Source organism: Dufourea novaeangliae, unplaced genomic scaffold (assembly GCF_001272555.1).
Source record: "Dufourea novaeangliae isolate 0120121106 unplaced genomic scaffold, ASM127255v1 scaffold85, whole genome shotgun sequence".
NCBI lineage: Eukaryota > Metazoa > Arthropoda > Insecta > Hymenoptera > Halictidae > Dufourea > Dufourea novaeangliae.
Window position 1 is genome coordinate 584,438 of NW_015373957.1, and position 22,922 is coordinate 607,359.

The 22,922-nt window shown below is 32.7% G+C and overlaps 2 protein-coding genes across 2 annotated transcripts in view; one reads left to right on the forward strand and one right to left on the reverse strand.

Annotated features, from left to right (window-relative positions):
* Window positions 1-6,022: 6,022 nt before the first annotated feature.
* LOC107186334 lies at window positions 6,023-6,975 on the reverse strand. The gene is made up of 2 exons (XM_015574176.1): window positions 6,577-6,975; window positions 6,023-6,502 (listed from the first exon to the last, which is right to left on the reverse strand). Exons 1-2 carry the CDS (start codon window positions 6,949-6,951, stop codon window positions 6,023-6,025), a joined length of 855 nt encoding a protein of 284 aa, XP_015429662.1. The 5' UTR covers window positions 6,952-6,975.
* Window positions 6,976-11,270: 4,295 nt separating this feature from the next.
* Window positions 11,271-22,922, forward strand: part of LOC107186335 (formin-like protein CG32138) — a 104,915-nt gene continuing 93,263 nt past the window's right edge. Inside the window, exon 1 of the mRNA XM_015574177.1 lies at window positions 11,271-11,582. Coding sequence (XP_015429663.1) covers window positions 11,364-11,582 — 219 coding nt within the window. The 5' untranslated portion in view covers window positions 11,271-11,363. The remainder of the gene's footprint in view (window positions 11,583-22,922) is intronic.

Consider the following 22,922-nt stretch of genomic DNA (forward strand, 5'->3'; position numbering starts at 1 on the left):
ATTCGTCGAAGGCATAGTATCATTAAGTTTAATTATACACAGCGAAGAGAAAATATAAATACTGAATATTATTTGTATTGCAAATGTCATTTCTTATTCATGGATCTCGAAAGTATGAGATTGGTTCATAAATAACTTCGGTTAGGTTTAATAACCACTGAATTGTAAACAAAGGAGAATCTTATTTATTTTATACTCTACTCAGTCGTTAATATTCATCAATTCTTAAGAAGAATGGTGTCAACAAATGAATGTATCTTTTTATAGCCTTTGAAATGAATATTTAATTTCTCTGGAAACGGAGCTTAATAAATCACGTTTCCAACAATGCATTCATCCCTACTGCACCAAGAAAAATGAGCTATGAAAACAGTTGGAATTATTTGTAAGAGAATGTAAAAGTTAATTTAAATGAATAAAAAATAGTAATTTTATCGTTAATAATAAGCAATGCTTGACTATTAAAGATTGAACATTTCACAGTAATTTGACGTTTACAAATATTAATTATAAAAAACGAAATCAATTATGCACCGACCTAATATAAACTATTATTACTAATATATTTTCTAAAATCGCATATATCTCACGAACACAAAAGAATGCGTTAAGAATATTTTAAGAACAACATCACCAACAACAGTTGTCCTTAATTTTTACAAAGGACGATATACTAAACCACTTTGTTTTTATTTCAAGTTTTCATAAATGAACAATTGCTGCCCTATAAACTGTTTGTTCATTGTCAGTCAATATGATATTTCACGAAAAAAAATGTCAAGACTTTGTACAACAAAAATATACATTGTGAACTCTATAAATAAAAATGAACGTCAAGTCAATTGTTAATAATCAGTAGATGATTCTTAAGTTAAAAATCGATAACAGCACGAGACTTGTAATCGAAATTAAAAGAAATTGAATAAATTGCCAATCTTTAATCATCATAGCTTTAACAAACAGACCGAATACAATTCGTATTCTCTGAGAAAAACTCAATTTTCTGGAAAGCCGTCGAGGTATATAGTTTTTTGCAAGGAACAATAGCAAAGGCGTGTTTGAAACAAATGTAGTATTTTTCTGTGTTTAAAATGTGTATTATTTGATGCGAAGAAACCGGGTCGGTACCGTAGAAAACGATCATCAAAGAACAGACGTATACCCTCATCAAAAAGTATTAGGACAGTTACGGAAAAGTAAGTACACCCGAAATATCATTAGGAAATGATTAAAACCTTTAACAGTTATTTGGTTAAGTAATTAACAATTTTCTGCTACAAAAAATTTCAAATCGATTTCCTGAAATATTTGCTTTTCTTAGACGTGTCACTCTTCTAACAAACAGACGAATATAATATATGTATATATATACAGGGTGAACCAAAAAAGGGGTTCATAATGTCTGGGGTAGATGGAACTTGTTAAATGATAAAAAAAAGTTCTAATAAATATGGATCAGTAAATGAATATTTTCAAAGTTATAAGCAATTTTATGTTGCAATTAAAGGGATTAAAATATCTCCTAAACTAATGATTTTTCGACGTAAACAGGTTCTTAATACTTTTATATATATAGTAATAAATATAGTGCTCAATTTATCTCAGTATTTCCTACAAAATGTGTTACTCTAATTATGTCGACAAATCATTGGTTTAGGAGATATTTTAATCTCTTTAATTGATATATTTCCATTTTTAAAAATGTATGTCACCTTCATATGACCACTAACTGACCATCTACAAGAAAAACTAATTACACCAAATTATGTCCCCCTTAAAACCATTCACTTCTTTCGTTTATAACCGGACACCCTGTATATTGTCTAAAAATCAGTACCGTAAGGACTGTAATAAGGATACTCACGAAAATGTGGACGTGACGGGGTACCGAAAATTATAAGGTGAACAATCGGAGCAGGGGAACTACCCGAATAGAGGTATTTATAAAAGGACGACGTTCGTTATTCCAGTATGTTCAGTTATTTTTCGGGCCAGTGAATCAAATTGAATCAAGTGACCCAGACTCTGACTAGGAGCAGATTGTGGCAGGACTCGATGGAACGAGCTTTGAAAAGGTGTTGAAAAGAGTATGGACAAGTGTTCTACTATTAGCTATTTATTACTATAATACTATTTAACACTATTGACCTACATAACTTTTTGTTGTACTGAATTTTGGTTGACTAGACAATATGTATAGTTAATACTTATTTGATTTGTACTGACGCAGTAAAAAATTCAGAAATGTTATATTTTTTGTATTTTTACGTACTCTATTTATATCTATGTATTTTTCATTCCAAAAAATCAAGGACGCGATCAAAAACTTTTAAGCGGCAGTATAAGTTAAGATTGCGATTTTTTTTTTACATTTCGCATCAGGCAATTTTTCTTGCTACTTTTTTCGTTCTTTAGGATGAAAAGAAGCCTTATGGATTAATGTGTATTTTCCTATTTCCAAAAGATTTGTTTTATTTTGTTCAAGAATAAATTTTGTCAAACGATACGAAGTAAAAAGAAATTACAAATGCAGGATTTTAAAATATATGTGCGATGTTCGTGTTATGCGACGGAACACCAATTGTGTGTATTAAAAGGACGTAAAATTTAACGGGATTTGCACACCGCCATGAACTCTCTCCTATGTCTAATATTACAATCTATTCAGCTTTAAATATTTGCAATTAATTTCTCTCTATGTAAATAGCTCGAATAAAACCACTCTTTTCATTCAATAAATCGTATCTTGGATACTGTAACGAATTTGATTTATAACCATGATAATAAAAATGAAAAAGAAAATAAATAAATTTATAAATATCAATTTCAGTTGGTATTACATTTATCCTACCCATGCTTCTTTTCAGAATGCTAATTATTACCTCGTAAGTATTATAATCAGCGATAAAATGGTGGTACATTTAATTTAGCTAAAAAATTCGTACATTTTCATGCACATAAAGCGATGTCTCTTTATCAATCGTCAAAATTTTATTTATCAAAAATAATTTCACAAAGTATAGTACTGACAAAAACTGCCAGATTACTACCTTATCTGTAATTCTATTGCAAATACATATCTGAGTATTCAAAGATTATTTCTGCTGATCTACCATTTTTAACTAATGTCAAACTTTTGGAAGATATTATATGGAATTTTACGTTATAAACGTATTTCACTGCAACACATTTTAAATTATACTTTCGAATTGTCTAATACGATTGTTAAGTTTTTCTATCCATTATTTTAGTACTCGATAGACATATGTCATTAATAAAATGCACATAAAGAGTAAAAGGACAAAACTATTCAGTAAGTGATGAATACGTGAATAGGCTGCAAATTATAAGCAGGAATTAATCGCATTTGTATTATATTTATAATTTAATAAATATATGCTCAAAATCGAAATTTGCATAAATATTCGTGAGGCTCTTCTACGAGGATTTTAGAAATAAATATGTTGAGAATTATTTATAGTTAAAGAAAGCTGTTTATTATTACTGTAAGAAACATATGTAAAAAAAAACGTTCCGACACCGAATTTACTCCGAAAAGAAATCTTCAAGAAGATTAAAGAGAACAAAAATAATAAAACAACATTCATCTTTGCTATTTTAGCAGCCATTTTATTTCTAAGAATGATTGTTAGTCCATAAATGAGTGCTGTAAATAACTGTATAATTATAATTAATTAGTAGCCCCCTACGTATTTCAAAAACAAGTCAAATCTGGGTTGGCAATAATTTTCCTTATCTTTTGTTCTTTTGTTCCTTACCAAACAAAATTTTACATTTATCCTCCAAGGAAAGTATTAACTGATTATGTATTCAAACAAATTACATTCCATTATAAAATTTAATTAAACGGATTTCAAAACATCAGTTTTTCTTATACTAATTACTGTGATCATTCTATTTCATTAAACAGTATTATTATAATTTTTCTCTTTTGTCTTACATTCCCATAAATGTATAAAATTTTGTCACGAGGCAAGGGAAGAAATGAACTTTCAAGAACGATGCCAGGACTTCAATGTCAAGGAATACATAGCTCATATTGATTACTTCGATATATGATCAATTATTCACGTACACACACGATCTTACTTGTCACTGTACTACAGCGTTGCCTCTAGAAGCACAAGGTTAGAGATCTAAGGCTGTTCGATTGGATTAATTATCGGACTACCATTTTCTCCATGTGTTTAGTTTTTATAAAATAATCCGTAATTTTGAAACATATAGAGGGTGAAACAAAAAAGGGGTTCATAACTTCTAGAGTTGATAATATTTGCTAAATCATGAAAAAAAGTCCTAATAAACATGGGTCGAAAAATTAATATTCTCAAAGTTATAAACAATTTTCGGTTTCAGTCGAAGCGACTAACTTTCTCGCATCGGGAGCTACCTATCGTACCGTATGGAAACAATGAATTAAACCTTATCATTTCTTCTTCTCCCAGTTAAAGATTTTCTATGATTTTTATTAGTTTTCTTACAATTTTCTTAAAAGTTTCCATACGGTACGATAGCTCCCGAGACGAGGTCACTCGTATCAACCGAAACCGAAAATTGTTTATAACTTTGAAAATATTAATTTTTCGACCCATGTTTGTTAACACTTAGTTTCATCACTTGACAAGTACTATTTACCCCAGATGTTATGAATCCTTTTTTTGTTTCATCCTGTATAAAACAAATATGAAATCATGTATTCGAGAGACTTCGATCATTTCCCGTATTTCACAAGAAACCACAGAAATACTAATATAAGACAGTAATGTTTGTATTTATATTATTCAATTGATTATTATCTTAACTTGTATATATTTATATACAATTCTTTTTTGTACAAATTGCTCATACAGTTGTTGGTTTTAGACATCAATTACATGTTTTAGATGACTGTGTAAAATTATAACGTAGAAAGAAATTTGAATTTCTTACATTACACAAATTTTTGTACCAGATTGTCATTTGTACATTAAGTTAGCATGTTAATAGAACATGTAGGTCACTTTTATCACATTCTACAATCCATTATCCACTAACAGACACTATGAAAGTCAGTAACGAGCAGAAATAAGCAACTCTTAATGTACCATTTCTAACTAAGATAACAATTATACAAGTCTGGTACCATACTATTCTATTTTAATTTTACAAATTTATTATATTCCATGTTTCTATGTTTTTCCAGATTAAAGTATGACTTAAAGATATCAACAGAATATGTGAAATTAATTATTATCGTACTTAAATATATATACATAAAAATAGGTATTGCTATTCATATAACTCATTCAAAATTGAAATTAGAGTTACGTGTTTGCACTTGATTAATTGTTACTTAATTCTATATTCATGTATGTTACGACTGATTTACACTAGATACATGATAAAATATTAGTACACGTTGTCAGGATAAGGAGTACACGTAGACACATACATTTAAAATGAAATGAACAGTTTACATTCAATAATGTTTGTAAACATTGTTTTACGCAATTATTAAAGACTCGGAATAAACAAATTTAAATTTTGTTCACACAATGGCATTTTAATTGAATATTAAAATCTTAAATTATTGGTGAGACATTGGTGTTTTCTGTTCCCTCGTATCTTGACATTATGTACTTCTCTCAGTACATATATACTAAAGTATGTACATACGTACATACTAAAGAATTGCACAATTTCATTCGTGTAAACTATATTCCTTTTTTTCACAGCCTTATTGTGAAAATATAATTCGAAAGATAATTTTAATACATTTCATATTGCATATGAATTGGATATGCTTCTGCAATTTAGCTACCTTATAAATGGAAAACTGCATTGCTAAAAACTTCACTATTTTCTTGCATCAATATGCCAGAATATTACTCCAAATATCCAACACAAATGTTCAACAACTGCAACATTTGCAATACCTATATACATCTGAGAGTCTTTATGTACATCATACAACATAGTGCTGCATTGTTTTTTTAGCAGCACACAAAGTTCTTTGTCACTGTTATATAATAGCTTCGATTGAATTTGTATTTGTACTGCAAAACTCATGAACATTATTTTCTTCTTGACTGCCCTCACAATCATTGTCGTTGTTATTGCAAAAGCTTTCATCTTTTGATTCTTCGCTAAATCTTACACTGTCAAGCTTTAAATTTATTGAGCTGTCTGTCTTCGATAAATCACTAATGTCTGTATCATCCAACCCCAATGATACATCTAAGGAAGAGTCATGTCTAGATTCTTGACTAAAACAAGAGTCATCAACATCTGTTGCAGATTTATTTTCAGAATCTGCTTCAGAAGCTATGTTGTAAATGGACTGTGATGCAAGTGACTCTTCAATTTTAGGCAATTTTCCCCCGTTTGCATCTTCAGACTTATTTAACCTTTTTACTAATTCTGCCCATGGATCTTCCAAAAAAGATGTCATATCTATGTACCTTGATATGTCAACCGGTTGGCGCGCATCTTTTTGGTAACCCTGAATGTGAAAAAATATGTTCGATACCACCTAACAACAAACATTAAACTAATGCAAATTTTATCCAAAATTACCTTTCTCTGACAATAAAATTGTTTCCCAGAATGCTTGTAAGGAGAGTACAAATTATTGAAATTTGATTTTGGGGTTGCATGATAATTGTTCCTGTAATGGTTAAATCCACCACTACCTGAGTTACGATGATTACGACTACCTCCCGAACCATGCCAATTACCACTGTGTCTTTTTTTATCTGACTGTGGTGTACTAATATTCAAAGGAATAAAATCGTTTCCAGTATGTATTTGGACCAAATTCGGTGAAACACACTGGGAATTATCACTTTTACCGTAGTTATAACCTGTCCTACTTTTATGATCGTTCGATTTCCAATTGTAATTTTGCATCCCCCTGCTGCAGCTTGGCGTACTTAAAGGAGACTTTTTCATTTTTAAACTTTTGTCCACACTTACTTTTTTCACAGATTCTATCGATATTCAGGAACAATATTTTCTATACAACAAAGCACTAAAATGACGCCATAGTATTTATTTTATGTTGACCAATCGATATCTCGAAATAATGGCGTCCCTTGTATATCGATATATCCGTGCTCTCAAATCGATACAAAAATGACTACTGTTGCGATTACAATATGGCGACCATGGTGACTAATGGAGACGCGCCTTTCGATACCACCGACAGCGCGCTCTATAGATAGCGTGCGCATTTCTTTTGCGCGGGAACATTTTCGTTTGACCAGAGACCCGAAAAATAGATATTGTCGAGTTGTACACACATATCAGCGCTACGGATTGTTAGAAACGTATTTTCTGTTTTGTCAACCATAATCGTATATTAATTATTACAGATCTCCACCCGTAGCTGTAAAGGAAACTCCCAAATGTCCTCTACACTACTACATAAATTTAATATTGTTTAAATGTTTCTTTCAAAATCAACGGCAAACAAATTCTTATAATCAATAAATGCACATCGCTTTTCATTTTTCTTTATATTCTGATTGTTTGATAATATTTTCTTAATTATCGGTTCCTGTTTTTTTTAACATGCTCAACTTTAGATTGGAATACAAAAATTTCTACAACTATGGACATTTCAAATTTTTCCATGTTTCATTTGTTCCAGTCGACTTAAATATTATAACTTCGTAAACTTTGTACATGCATCGATTAACTGTAATTATCTGTTTCAACAGGTTCCCACAAAAACCACTGCTTGTGTCTTTTAATTTTCAGTATCTGAAGAAACTAACATGAAACCACCGACTAGGTATAGGATAGACCTATCATCTTATGGGACTTCGTGTCTCATGTTCTAAAATACCGATAGTGTAAAAAGTCAAGGAATTTCTGCTGCCCCCTACGTTATGAGAACGGTGAATTTGTGAACTACTTTAAATCCATTCGAGCTCAACTAGTCTAACTTCTACAGTGTTGTCGAGTCTAAAGTACGCAATGTTGTCAGATCATGAGTGTTCGGTACGTCGGAAAATCATCGAAGGGACCATGGTCGTGAACGGATTCTCTTCCGTCCGTTCGCTGTAAAGTAGACGTATTATGTAGAAAGGAGCTTGGGTTTCGGTCCCGTCGGACCTATTGGTTTTTTTTCGCGTACAAAAAAGTTATTGCGTTTAATATTGTTTTTATAAATATGTACATGTATTATTATGTACATTTGAGTAAATTATTTTATTATTCCATTGTTATTACAACAGTTTAACAGTGACAACGAACGCATGTATATTTTCAAATATCGGACTAACAGTATATTTTTATTCTATATTATTACATATAAGTAAGTAATACGTATAAAAACTTAATCGAAATACAGATTTTTATTACACCACAAACATCGCATAAAAGATATTTCGTTATATTGACATTTGTAATAATTATGGATGTTGCAAGGAAATCAATATTATTGACATTATGGAACATATAACGAAATATCACTGTAACACTTAAAAAAGTTTTAAAGTTCCATTTATATCATTGTCCTGTGAAAATGTTCATACTTTCAGCAGCATTCATATTCCAATCAAAGAATTTACAGAATAAGGAAAAGGAATCTAAAGTAATTTTCCGTAGTTCCATACATCTTTATCTCGAATAATTTTCTATATTTCTATAACATTCAAAGTACTAGACATTTTTAGAATACTTTGAATCTCATATCGATTTCTAAAATAATCCTAGTTCGATGTAATATAGAACGTGATTTTATGAGATAGATTCGAAGTTCGCAGCCATTAGATCGATATTGTCTTCAGTTTACAGTACTTTACCGATGATAATACCGATTGCCCAGGCCTCACCACGAGGAGGTTGCTGCGAGTGGAGGCCCAAGGCAGATAGATGGAATCACAAGTTCTACATCTACCCACCTTTCACAATAAACCTTATAAATAACTTAAATCTTAACTATTTGATCAACTTCTTGAACATTCTAATTTCATAGCCCTAAACTGGGTACCTGAAAGTATTTCATGGAATTTGTGTAAAGGATTTTGCTACTTCCTAAAAGACTCCGTGTGATATTTGATAGCCTAAAAAACAGTGTGCCGATACAGGGTTCCGATTTATTTACGAAACTAATCTGACCAGTTGCTGCATTCTTTGACACTAATTTTCAAGAAATATTAAACTTCTGTATTTCACTTAATTTGAGAGACACGTAGCTGAATATTAACATACGTTCATTATTTAATTACTCGCAATAAATAAAATTTTTGTAAGTAAATAACGTGTAAGTAAATTCATATGTAAAAATTTACCAATTGCCAGGAAGTAATTGTTCGTGCGTACTAAAATTCTTACCATCGGCAGTAAAACTATTTATACTCCCATATAAATTATAAATATGTAAATGTTAATAAACGCGGTGTATATATTCTTCCACATGTAGATTTGATAAACTATTTATGAAACTACATCTATTCTGAATTTATCTGCTACAAATATACAAATGTAAGGCAAGATATAAAAACGAATAAAACAAGAACATGTAAAAAGTAACATTAATAAAATGTCCATTAACGATGCATTTAGAATAAATTGTCTTGGAGTTAAGTGAAAAAATATATACTTTTCCGTTTCAATTGTGCTAATAATACTCAAAATTCATGCTTTATCGGTAACGTCGGGTATTGACACTAAAATGGTAAGGGGGCTTCTGACGCCCTCGAAGTATGGGACAGAAAATTACATTGCATGTAGGTCATATATCTCGTCTGTGCTGTGACGTAAATGTCACAGACATAAGAAGAATTTCTTCTTCACCAATTCAACTAGAAATGAGAAAGGAAGCTCTTCTTTAGGTCAATACTTTTAATAACAATGAAACCCTTTCAATAAATATTTACTCCAACAACAAATATATCACTAATTAAATTTAACATAACAACTATTAACATTAACTAAGGTTAACTTGTTGAAGATTTACTTCCTCATAGATTTCGATGATTTTGGAATATGTTGTAGAAATCAACATTCTGAACAACTTTTTCCTTTCGCGAAAATGTCGGTCGGCCCTAGTTCCCGAGATATTCGTAAAAAAACTATCGGTACCACTACTTTGCTGTTATAGGTGCGTGGTTAACAATGGGTGGCGACTTGGCTCACACGATTATTCATTGCATTCCGTTTCTACTTATTGCCAGCATGAATCTACGGCAAATCTTTTTTTGTTAACAACTTTTTTACAAACAACAATCGGCGGTTAAAACCTTCTAAAGATCATTTAAGAGGATGATCTCAACAACATATGTCAAGGTCAAGATCATCGGAGGATGGGTCCCCCAAACAGCAGTTTTACCTTCACTGTACCCACATAGCACATGACGCCCATCTTACGGCCATTACGGCTCAGGTTTGAGGCGCCTTTAAGCCGTCTTCCAGGCGTCATGTGCTACTTGAGGTAATGGTACCGACAGTTCTTTGCGAATATCTCGGAAACTAGGCCTGACTGACATTTTCGTGAAAGAAAAAAGTTGATCAGAATGTTGATTTCTACACATATTCAAAAATCGACGAAATCGGTGAGGAAGTAATTCTTCGACAAGTTGACCTTCACTAACTATATACTACTACTATATATATATATATATACTTCATTGAATTTTCAATAATCTCAAATATAACTCGTTAAATATCTGTTCTTTGATAAAAAAGGACCTGAAAATTTTATAACAAAAAGCGATAAAAACGAAAGTAGCGAGACTCCAACATATACATATGCCCTTTACGACGAGCCGGTTGAGTTGAAAATGGTGTCGCCACATTACAGTGTCCAGTGCTTCCATCTATGTACAAACAACGGAACAGTATCACGTCTACCAACTTTATGCAACGCAATTCCGTACGAAATTTTAACGCGCCGATACAGGTGGCGCTACAGCGGCGATTGTACCACGCATGTGTAATGGCGCCGTGGCTGGCGGGGGGGGGGGGGGGGCAGGGGGAATGCAGCGAACGTTTCGTCTAGTGTGGGTAGTGGACCTTACATCGTTCTTTGGTCGCGCACGTTTGCGAGAGTTTGTGTCCACAATGGACGGCTTGGTACCTGTTGCACGGCCCGACGCGGACCGGTTCGAGTCGTTCACTTATCGACGTTTGTCATAATACAGCCAAACGGTCGGTGTATTTTTTTCGGCGAGGATGAACTGTCGCAAGTGTCGCGATCGTCATTGTTGACGTTTCTGCTGGTGGCGGCGGTGGTGGTGGTGGTGTGGTAGTGGTGGTGTGACAGTGGTGGCCGCTACCCGCCTAGCGGCCGTGCGTCACGATTTTCTCCTGCAAAAACAGCGCCGGGATATACTACGTTAACGATCAGTGAAATAATGGGGATCGTGCAAAGCCGTGCCGGCGAGAGCGATGGCGGTGTGCGCGAGGTGTTCATCGGTAGTGTCAAGGGCGGCGCGCCTCATCAATCCTGTCAACCTAGCCTCGGTATGGGAAGTTTGGGTGGACCACACGCACGGAGCGGCAGCGTCCGTAGCGCGCCAAGGCAACCTATGCCCGACGCTGTCGAGCTCGAGAGGCGCTTCACCAAAGTCCTGGTGAGTTTTCGAAGACTTTTTCTTTTTTTTTTTTTTTGCTCCACCGTTCCCGTCACATTCGTAAATCCCCTAACGCGCGCGTCCGGCATGTTTCGTGGGATTAAATGCACGGTTTCGCTTAAGACGGACGGGGTCCTTTGATGTACACGCTGTGGAGTGAATCGGGGGGAGGGGGGGAACTGTCAGTACAAGCATGGGGATAGGGTTGGTTTCCAAGAATCGAGTGGAAAAGCTACACACCAACAATTTCATGCAGATGTGTTTGCTCTTGTAGTTAATTAAATATTTAAACATTCTTAACAGGAATACCGAAACCTTTTACGTTGAAGTAGTAATTATATTCTAAGAGAGAATTGGTGACAAATATACACTCGTATTGATGTTTAGGCAGTATTTCCGATTATCTTTCTTTCAGTCCTTGAGGCAATATTCGGTCTCTTCGTTAAAATGCACCGGTGTACACGATATTTCAGAGAAATATACAGCCAGGCTTGCATACAAACGATGTTTACAAAAGGCACCTTCTAAAACGTCAGACAGGATCCGTTTGCGCCGGTGTACGTGAATGTAAACAGTAATAGAATATTAATTGAATCGCTTTGATCGACCGTAAATCACGTGTCACATCAGTGAACCAGTTGGTATTAAGGGAATCCTGAAGTCAGATAACCCCGATAATTATTTTGAACTGTATTGTTTCTGTCAGTTATGTTTAATAACATTCGTAGCCGGTCCACTGATTCAGAAATACACACCGCGATAGGATATATCTATACAACGTGCGTTGCAATTTCATGTATTGTATGTACATGACATCGACGCGAGAGCACGGTCTTATTTATCTTAACTATCCCTGAAGTATAATGTAAGTAACAAGCCGATCGGTATCGCCACGTGTGGCCTGTAACTTATAGCTGCTAATATCTGAACTCGAGTGAACTCGTGATACTATAGGGTTCGCTGTATCGTCAACCATCTGCATCGTAATTCAGATTTAACGAAAAGATGGTTTACATTTCATTTCGTTTCATTTGGTATAACCGTATGCATATAAAACTCAAATTTGACTCGTAAGGGAAATTTTTAAGTTTAAAAGCTGGTTATAAAGTATTAAATGATAGGTTGTACGTAACGTAAGGTTTGGATACATTTGATGAGTTGGAATCGTCATACATATGCAAGTTTCTTATGTCAGAGTGCACAATAAGGAGTCTGACCTGTCGTTTAATTTGAAGCTGTGGTACGGTTCTTTACAAGTTATTTCTTGCATATCTTTTTTGCAATATATCACTTTAAAGGGCAGGATTTTACAAAAAAAAAATGCCTAGTTCCACAGACATTTTTTGTATAAAATGAATGTGACAGAATATTATTTTAGTTGAATTATGTTTTATTTTTAGTAATTTCACTATTTAACCCTTGTGTGGGCAACCAAAATATTCACGATTATTGAGCATTCGCAATACTCCTATTTTGACAGATTCGATAAATGTAGATAATTTTACTTTCATACTTTTCCGAAACTCTTACAAGGGAAGTTCGGTAACCCGAAAATTCCGGTTTTTGTTAAACTTTGCAGGTTTGTAGGGGACCTCAAGAGAAGTATAGCGCAATTTTTATTTTTGGCCCAATTTCAGTTTTTCAGGGTGAAACCATCCCTTGAAAGTAGATAGGTGTTTCCATATTTCCTTGTATATCTTAAAAGCTTTCGTAGATATAAAAAAATGGTTATAATAAAAATTGAATGGTTTTTTATGTTTTATAAAACGATGCAATTAAATTCATAATTAAAGTGGGGGGGATGTTTTTATTTAAACAAAGAATTTTTATCAATTTAATTGCATCGTTTTATAGAACATAAAAAAACATTCGATTTTTATTCGAACCATTTTTTTATATCTACGATAGTTTTAAAAATATACAGGGAAATATGGAAACACCTATCTACCTTCAAGAGATGTTTTCACCCCGAAGAATTGAAATTGGGCCAAAAACAAAAATTGCGCTATACTTCTGTTGAGGTCCCCTACAAACCTGCAAAATTTAACAAAAACCGGAATTTTCGGGTTACCGAACTTCCCTTGTTAGTTTTCCTTTTCTGTAATACACCATTTATAACAATGTATAACAAGAACATAAAAAATTGTGAAAGGAAATTTAGAAATGGGTACCTGGGTTGCCTATACAAGGGTTAAAGGGGGTATGATTAACGTCCTACCATGCGAATTGAATATGAAAAAAAGGGGGGACATTTTTCATACCAAAAGTGTTTCTCTCAAAAGTCTATATTAATAACAACTGTATCCGTTAATAGAAATAGTTCATTTTCTATAAACTATTAATTTTGTATTCACCTAATAGTTTTGACTTAAAATGCTCCACTACACCATGCCACTAATTTTATGGGAATAAATGTTTAAAATTTATTAACAAACGCAGTGTAGAGCAAAATTAATTCGGATCGAAATGGAAAATTTCTTCAAAGAGTTGAGCGTATATTATCATTTTTCGATGCGTTTTGTGAACGTTCGTCGTCGCGAGGGCCACCGACCGCTCGAGGGTCACTAATTTTTTTCTCCTCGGGACGAAATGTCGAGAGGTCGAAAGCGAGAATCCATGCGGTGGCAGAAGAGGAGAGAGAAATAGAATGGAGAAAGAGTAAAGATGTATGCACGCCTACGTAAAGGCGGCTCTCACCAAATAAGATTCGATTGCGCATCGAGACAACCATCGTGGCAACTACCAACATATCGTAAACAAAGAGACCCCTTTACGGCTCGCATTAACTTGCAGTCGCTCGATTCGTTATCTTTTTCGCTCCCCTCTCTCTATCTTTTTAACACGGTTTTGCATCTATGAGATCTGTATTTCGACGACTTTGAGCAGATATTATGAATGTGGGCCATTTGGTGTATATCCAATGACATCACCTTCTATGAAACTATATTTCATTACAGAATTATAAAAATTAAAAATTTATTATAGAGTGAATTTCCCCAGTAAATGAACACGTATCATTGAATGAACATTATATATAAAAACGAGTAAATTAAGTTATTAAAATAGACAAATAATTAAATATTAAGTTTTTTCAATTCTTTGTTTCATATTCAAACAATTTTTGCGCCACTGGTTGGAAATGTTTATTTACTTAATATTGTTCTTTTTCTTATTAATTTAATTGATTACAGTTTTCCAATTTTACAAATTGAAATCTATACGTTATACGAAGGTAAAATAATTTATTAATATTATTATCATATAAAATTTGACTGCAATAGTTACAAAATCTCAAGTGTTCATTTATTGGTGCGTTTACCCTGCATTTCCAATATTATTAATCGGACCTCTAAAAATTTTTCCCATTCAAACTATTTGTTAAATAAAATGTGAAGGATGAATTACCGTGTACATACGTTAACCTTCTTATTACAGTTATCGAAATAGTTTAATTATGAGATATTCACTGGATCTTTTACCCCTTTTTATCAATTACACACTTAATTGTTTACACAAATTATTTACTTTGATTTGTTTTACTATGTTATAGAATAAAAATAAATGTTGAACATTTACAATTTTCATTTTTCAAATCAGTCTTGGAACAATTATTTTGCATTTACTTTTAAAACAAATGAGGATTACTAGATATTTATCGTATCATTGATCACAACAATTACAAATTCAAACTATGAATACAAGTTTGAAATACAATAATTAATATACGTAACAGATAACGTAATAATCCAAAAATATGGGTTGTAATTATATACATTTATAATTCCGTTTTTCATATCAGAATTACGAAGAATTCGTTACAGTTTAACAAGTACTTACTCGAGTTTGTAACTTTTGTACACGTTTGACCTAAAGGTGCGGATAACTGTTGTTACACCTGACTCTGGGTAGCAAATTGTGGTGCATCATTGTAACGCTTTGTACATTATGTTGCACACGACTAAGGGGAGCACAGGACCATTAATAATTTCTTTTACTGTAACAGTAAAACAATTTTCTTGTGTACAAATAAATTGAGTTCAATTAATTGATTCATTTTCTTACATACTGTTAACAAAATTAATATTTAATGATTGTACTTCGTTGGATCGATTCAATTTTTTCTTAAGTCACAAAAATAATTACAATAATTTGAAATGTTGAAAATTCAGTAAAATGTTGAAAAACAGTATTATCGAATAAATCTATAAATTTGAAAAAAGAAAAAAGAAACTGTAGCCCGAAACAATTTAGTAACATACCGTGTCATTCATCAGTACATTAAATAGTTGAACGTAGACACTGATAAAATGGTTTATCAAGGTCTATTTTCGACTTTAAGGGGAAGTGTGATCCATAAATAAACACATAATCTAGTTACTTTAGTATCAGAGACGTTGCCAACCGGAAATACGTTGATTTTCGTGTGAAACGTGAGATGAAAGTTACTAATTAACGTTAATTAATTAGTTTATCGGTTTGAGAAACTTTTTTTCTAAGACATGAGAAATAGGCAACGCCGCTTAATAGATATAACTAAATAGGACAGTTTAGTGTCGTACAATTTTTAAATTATACACGAATTTGAACTAATGTGAACTGCTTTGGATAATAAAAATAATATTTATTTAATCGAATAAAGTATAAGACAATACTTATAATTTAAAAAGAAAATGCATAAGGACCTATTGAGAATAGTAAAAATAGAAAGAGAATTTTATAAAAACGTTATTTTTTGTAGCGTAGTTTAACATTCCATCCACTGTCGAGTGTTGTTATTTCTAATGTAGTTTATGTTTTATACGAATTTAGAATTATGACTTAATTATAATTGTAAATTATACTTAAGAGAAAAACTTGTTAGAATCAGCACAAATGGTTGTCATATCAAAATATTTGTGTTACAAGATTGTATTATTTATTACCTTTATGTTGGAAATTCACTTTTAAGTTATTCCCATATTTTGCCTCAAATTGATTTCACGAAGAACCATTTATGAATACAATAAACTTTTCATATTTTTTATGAAGGTTACCATTGAGTGACAATTAAAAAGTATGATATTATGGGTTTATTGCGGTACAATTCAGGGAATTATACGTGACTGATTAGGAACTATTTTTGAGTAAAAGATGTAACTGCCTCCACGGAACACATTGCGTTTACAGTGCTTGTATCGGTGACTTTGATGACTCAATCGTTTATGAAATAAAATACGATTGAAAATATCTTACACAAGTCAAATATTGCTGGCAGTTTCCTTCTACTTTACACCTGCTTCGCCACCTGTGCACTATTTACATTTTCGCTTTTTATGCTTTTAATATTGTTACTTTTGTGAAAATGAATATTTAATAATGTTCTTAACATCGATGACGTATACCTTCATTAATAAATCCTGTTCTCTTGAAATATATCAAGCAACGTCTGAAATCATAAGTAAACACACGATTACGATGAATGAGGGTGATGTCATTATACAGTATAAAGTACATAATGTAACATGTGGTATGAGAATGACTTACTAGCATTGCAACTTTGTGATTACACATATCAGAGTCTTTGTGCTACATGTTTATCGTTAGAATTTTTAATCTGGATTTACATATTGACTGCGTCAACGCCGATGTGTCTATACAGAGTGTCCCACTTAAATCAACCCACTCGAATATCTCCGAAAATATTGACGATATTCAACAATGTTTCCGTCAAAAGTTAAATGGTATCAGGAGACACACTTTCTGATGTAAGTTTTCTCTATGTGGACGCATAGAGGTCATATGAAGGTCAATTTTGTCTTTTCTTAATGCAATCGTATATTTTTGAATGCACTACTCGATACTACTCATTATTCTCTACATAAAGTACTAAGTCACGTATGGCGAATTAGTGCATTAAAAAATATAGGATTTCATTTTAAAAAAAGACAGTTGACCTACATATGACCTCTACGCAGAAATAGAGAAAAAAGTTACATCAGAAAGTGTGCCCCTTGGTACCATTCATCTTTTGTCCGAAACATTTTTTTAAATCTTCAACAGTTTCAGAGATATTCAAGTGGGTCGATTTAAATAGGACACCCTGTATAAATGCAAACTTAGAATTGATGTAACTTTAAAACTGACAGTTTTAAGACATGAGGTTTTTAATAATCTTTTGTAGGGGATAGAAAACTGCATTCATTGGTATATTTACCCTAAACATAAACACTTAACACCTTTGTACTCACTCTAACCCATATGAGTATGTGTTAGAAATTATGAAATACAATATTAGTAATACGTATCTTTTCATATTGTTGAGTATATATCTATTCTTCTATATATGGCATGACATAAATTTTAATATCCATTTGAAAGCTTATTAATAAAATCAAATATCCTTCTCCCTCTTATTCTTTTAATTTTTAATGTATTATAACTTATTATACATAACTGTGAGAAAGATAAAATATTTGTAAAATGCCATTAAACGCTTGCAAAATGTTAACATTTTCTTGTGAATCGTATATATGTCCTGTAGTATAGACGAAAATATAACAAATATGTATTGTAATTTTTATATACTTTGGGATTTGAAATGGTCAACATTACTTTCCGAATTTTTCTTCCATCTCTCTATTAAAAATACAGTCTGTTCCCGTTCTGTGGAACATCCTGTATATGAAATACAGGAAATGTTCGATGCAGTGAGGAAACAATGTGGACTAACGATCTATCGATAGTTTGGCAGTTCTCGAGCGGAGACAATCGTGGGATTTCGTTTCGTTATAAATGCTTGTTGATGAGTCATCGTAGTTAGTCGTGCATCGTGGTAGAAACCACGGTTTGACTCACGAGAATCGCTCCAGGGCCACACGAGAAGTTTTACAACGTTTGTTCCGTGTCTCTCTCCGCCCTGGAAACAGAAACCCAATATTACATTGTATGTATGTACATACATACTCCAGGCGTTCTATTCTTCTCTTGCTCGCATCGCGATTAGAAGTGTTTGCAGATTGCAACTGCACGCGATTTGTTTGACATGAAACGTTAAGCTTCTGTGTAAACGTATCCTTATCTTATTTTCTCCTCGAAGCCACCCTTTTTGGTTGGGAGCCAATAATTTTTTTAGTTTTGTCAGGGACTTCTATTGAAACGTAACAAACGTTACAGTGTAATTGCAATTTGGATTTTGTAATTAGATTACATTTTTCCCAACTCTGCTATAAACAGTATATTTATCGAAAAGTATTCAGATTAATTAAAGAATCATTTTTCCCCTTCCAATTAACTCAGCTGAAAGATTCAGTTGACTAGATAATATAAAGAATTCTCTTGTTTACTTCAGTATTTTCTTAGGATAACTAATAAAATATGAGGTTATATACTATTAACCCCTTGCCCTATGATTTTCTTGATGTCTGCACATTCTAGGATTACATTGTTGTCGATAATTTCCCAGAAACGAAAGGAATTCTGTACTTATTGCAACTGTATTTTTACTGTAAAAGTTAAATATTAATGCCAGCAACGTGGCGTTTCACTTCGACTCAAAGAAAACCGAATAATATTCTTCTTCGTTGCATCGATTTTGAAATTGTCAACACGAGTCTGACTCGTTGTTATAGGGCAAGGGGTTAATAGATATTGCTGAATATATGTATAATTTGTATTTTATTTTATTTTTCCTGGAACTTTTTGAACAGAGTGGCATGCATCTAAAATCTAATTATGATAGCGATCATAAATCTGTATTGTTTTACAACACTGCATGGAAAAAAATACATAGGTACTTTTGTTGTTACCTCAATATACTTCGAGTCATTTGGGCAATACGAGTTCCGTTCAGTGCAACCAGATTCGAACTAGCAAAGTGAAAGGGAAATTAAGTATCATAACGTACAAATTGCTACACGTAACTTTTTACTCCTGGTTTTTCATCGTGCTTCTAACCGAAACAAATACGGACATTTCTAAGCAAATGTAAAAGGTATTTTACGAAATGTGAATATAAATTTAGTGCATAAAATCGATGAAAAATGCGAAAGTAGCTATTAACTATAAAGGAAATATTATATACAAATTTAAATGAGCTACTTTGAATACAAGTTACTTGATACACCGTTGACTGTATTTTAAATATAATTTCAATTCACCAGAATAAAAGTTTACGGGAATAGGCCTAGTTACGTTAATTATTCCACATTTTATTATTCCAGTAACTTTTCTATTCAGTTGCCTTCTGAAGACTTTCACAGCGAATCAATTTGTCATATATAATCAATGGATTCTGGATGTGTACGCGACTCATATTTTATTCATTTTGCTTCGTAGAAAGATTCCTGAAATTATTCGCCATGAAAAGGAGATACATAAGGCAATGATCTTATCATATCGTTATATTTAGCTGATGGAATAGGTTTTGAATTTGTCGGTTTTAGTCGCAGATTGTAATTTATCCGTACTGCAGTAAGATATAATATAATTTGAAAATTGTTTTTGTTATTTGAAAAATTGTATAATTTCAGGGGAGACCTATAATAATGAGAAACAGGCGTGCAATACGTGATAAATGTATAAGATACTATTAAAACTGCTCAGTTTGTATACTTAGAAAATTTTAGTACTATAGATATGTGTAAAAACATATGTCGTATTGTGTAAAATTATAAAAATCGAAGCATGGGTTGCGATGGCCGTATTTCTCTGTAAATGGCAGTAGCGAACGTGTTAAGTGATTTGGATAATTGTTACATATGGACATATAGGTTCTAACCCAGTCCACTTTAAAAGAATAGCGTGTTATTTGTTGTCCTATTAAAAGTTTTGTCAGGTTATAAGTACAATAAAAATATCATTAAATTTTATTAAACATTTCTATACCGAGTTCAATGCTGTAAAGTCTTTTTTGGTGAATATACTACCCTCCTTAGTTAAACTGTCTTATCTAACAAAGTATTATTTGTCAAGATTTTTCAAAATATATTCGAAGCTCCAGATGTTTGTCACTTTTTAATTAAAGTAAGAATGCCCTGCGTGCTTTGTAGGGTTCTAGAATCAGTTCAATTTATTTGTCCTAGTTGCTTTTCAGATGATTTTACTAGTTCACAATCTCCTATGGAACATTCAAAGTTAGATTGTCCTGAGTTATCACTTGAATTACAGACAGATGACGACGTTGCAAGACTTTCTTTCCATCTGTTCTCAGTTAAAATACCAACAATGATTGCACACTAAAATCACTTGAACGTGTATCGTCACCAAGGAGGCAAAACAGGGCATCATCCAAATAAGTTAAAATCGAAAAAAAAACGTCATAATAGACCCATATTAAGTCTTTCTAGCCTACAATAAAAAGTAACAGATAGTAACTAAATTATCGAACAAGGATAGCAGAAACAAAACTCTAAAACCTCATCTTTCCAGGATATTAGTTTGGGAAATTGAGCTAAAAAGGGACAAGTATAGCTACAATAACAAGTAGTAGATAGCAGAGATGAGCAAATTCAATATCTAGATAAAGAGTTTCGAATAACTAATAAAAGATAAAAACGTACTTCATTATTTTTAACTATTTAAACGTGGAAATTCCAATTTTTATAACAAAATAATACTTGTTCTTGACTGAGTCGACACTTGGTAAATAATTATTTAATCTCATTAACTGTTTAAAGCACAGAATGATGCCCTCAGATAATTCAGTTTTTCACTACGTATTATTCGAATAAAATTGTGCCCAACTCTGGTAGGTTGTAACTAAATTATCGAACAACAAGGATGGCAGAAACAAAATTCTAAAACCTCATCTTTCTCAGATATTAGTTTGGCCAATTGAGCTAAAGAGGGAGAAGTATAGCTACAATAAAAAGTAATAGATAGTAACTAAATTATCGAAGAAGGATGGCACAAAACAAATTTTAAAACCTCATCTTTCTCGGATATTAGTTAAGTCAATTGAGCTAAAGAGGGAGAAGTATAGTTACAATAAAAAGTTATAAATAGTAACATAATTATCTAACAACAAGGACGGCAAAAACAAAATTCTAAAACCTCATCTTTCTCAGATATTAGTTTGGCCAATTGAGCTAAAGAGGGAGAAGTATAGCTACAATAAAAAGTTATAAATAGTAACAAAATTATCGAACAACAAGGATGGCAGAAACAAAATTCTAAAACCTCATCTTTCTCAGATATTAGTTTGGGCAATTGAGCTAAGGAGGGACAAGTATAGGGGATCTTTTGGTGGTCTTCCACAAATCGCGAGTTCAATTCCCAGACCTGCGCTCGATCCTGTGCCGCATTCTTGAAGGACTGCCTGGACAAGCATAGGCTTGCCAGCTTATACATAGAGGAGATACGTGGCTGGTTGCTTGATAGCAGAAGCACGATCCTCCTCGAGGCTCGAGGGTTCCCGCTGAACACGAGAGAATCCACCAACATTCTCACAACCGAGGCGAAACAGCTCACAGACCGACGCCCACTCCGTCTCTGTCCTTCTCTGTTCCTCCTAACAACACCTTGCCCTCTTTCACTTTTTCTCCCTTTTCTCTCTCACTCTCTTTCTTGCTGTCTCTTTCTATCTACCGTCGTCTCTGTGACAATACTGCTGGACTGCTGCCAAACGAAATGGTCAACTGTTCGAACCGAGAGAATTTTCTTCCTGTCGCGACAGTGGACTATCAGACATCTTTGTGGAAAGTCTGTCCAGGTTGAATTCAATTGCTCCTTTGATCGTAGCGCTAGGTATTGCTTCGTCGATAGGAATATCGACGTAAAATTCTTCGACCTTGATTCGAATGAGAGGGTAAGATCGTGATTTCGAGAATAAATGCTTGGAAATGTTTGTGCAAAATGGATGTTGAAATTCATGAAATCTTATGGTATTATCCTGCCTCGAAAATAATAGATTGTTGTACGTAAAATAACGAGTTTTTAATTATTGTAAGATATTTGTATTAAATTTAGAGAAGATTTTTATTGTTCAGAGTAAGTTTGATTATAAAGTATTTTATATTCTTAGTAGGGTAAAGTAATCAGTAATTGACTGCATTCCAGTCTGCTAAGAAAATGTTAATTATAAATTTAAAAGTATTAAATGTTTATAAATGGCGTGTAGTTGCACTTTTAACATCCCATATTGTTAGTTTAGCATATTAAGCAAACATTAATAAATACAATACTTATTAAAAATATTTCAGAAATGTTGCAATCATTTACTGGGCTTTTACACGTTTTACACTACATAAATAATTTTTTTAAATTACGGTAAGAATAAGTAATTGTTTTTATAAAAATTTCAAGAAAAGTAAATGTCATTACAATTTCAACAGCTGTTTTGTTGTTATAAATAAATTAAGAACA

Bases quoted from the DNA above. Each gene is read 5' to 3' on its own strand.
- LOC107186334 (XM_015574176.1), bottom strand. From the start codon at position 6,951: ATGAAAAAGTCTCCTTTAAGTACGCCAAGCTGCAGCAGGGGGATGCAA. The intron at 6,503-6,576 runs GTAATTTTGGAT...TTTCACATTCAG, and splicing joins AATTTTATTGTCAGAGAAAG to GGTTACCAAAAAGATGCGCG.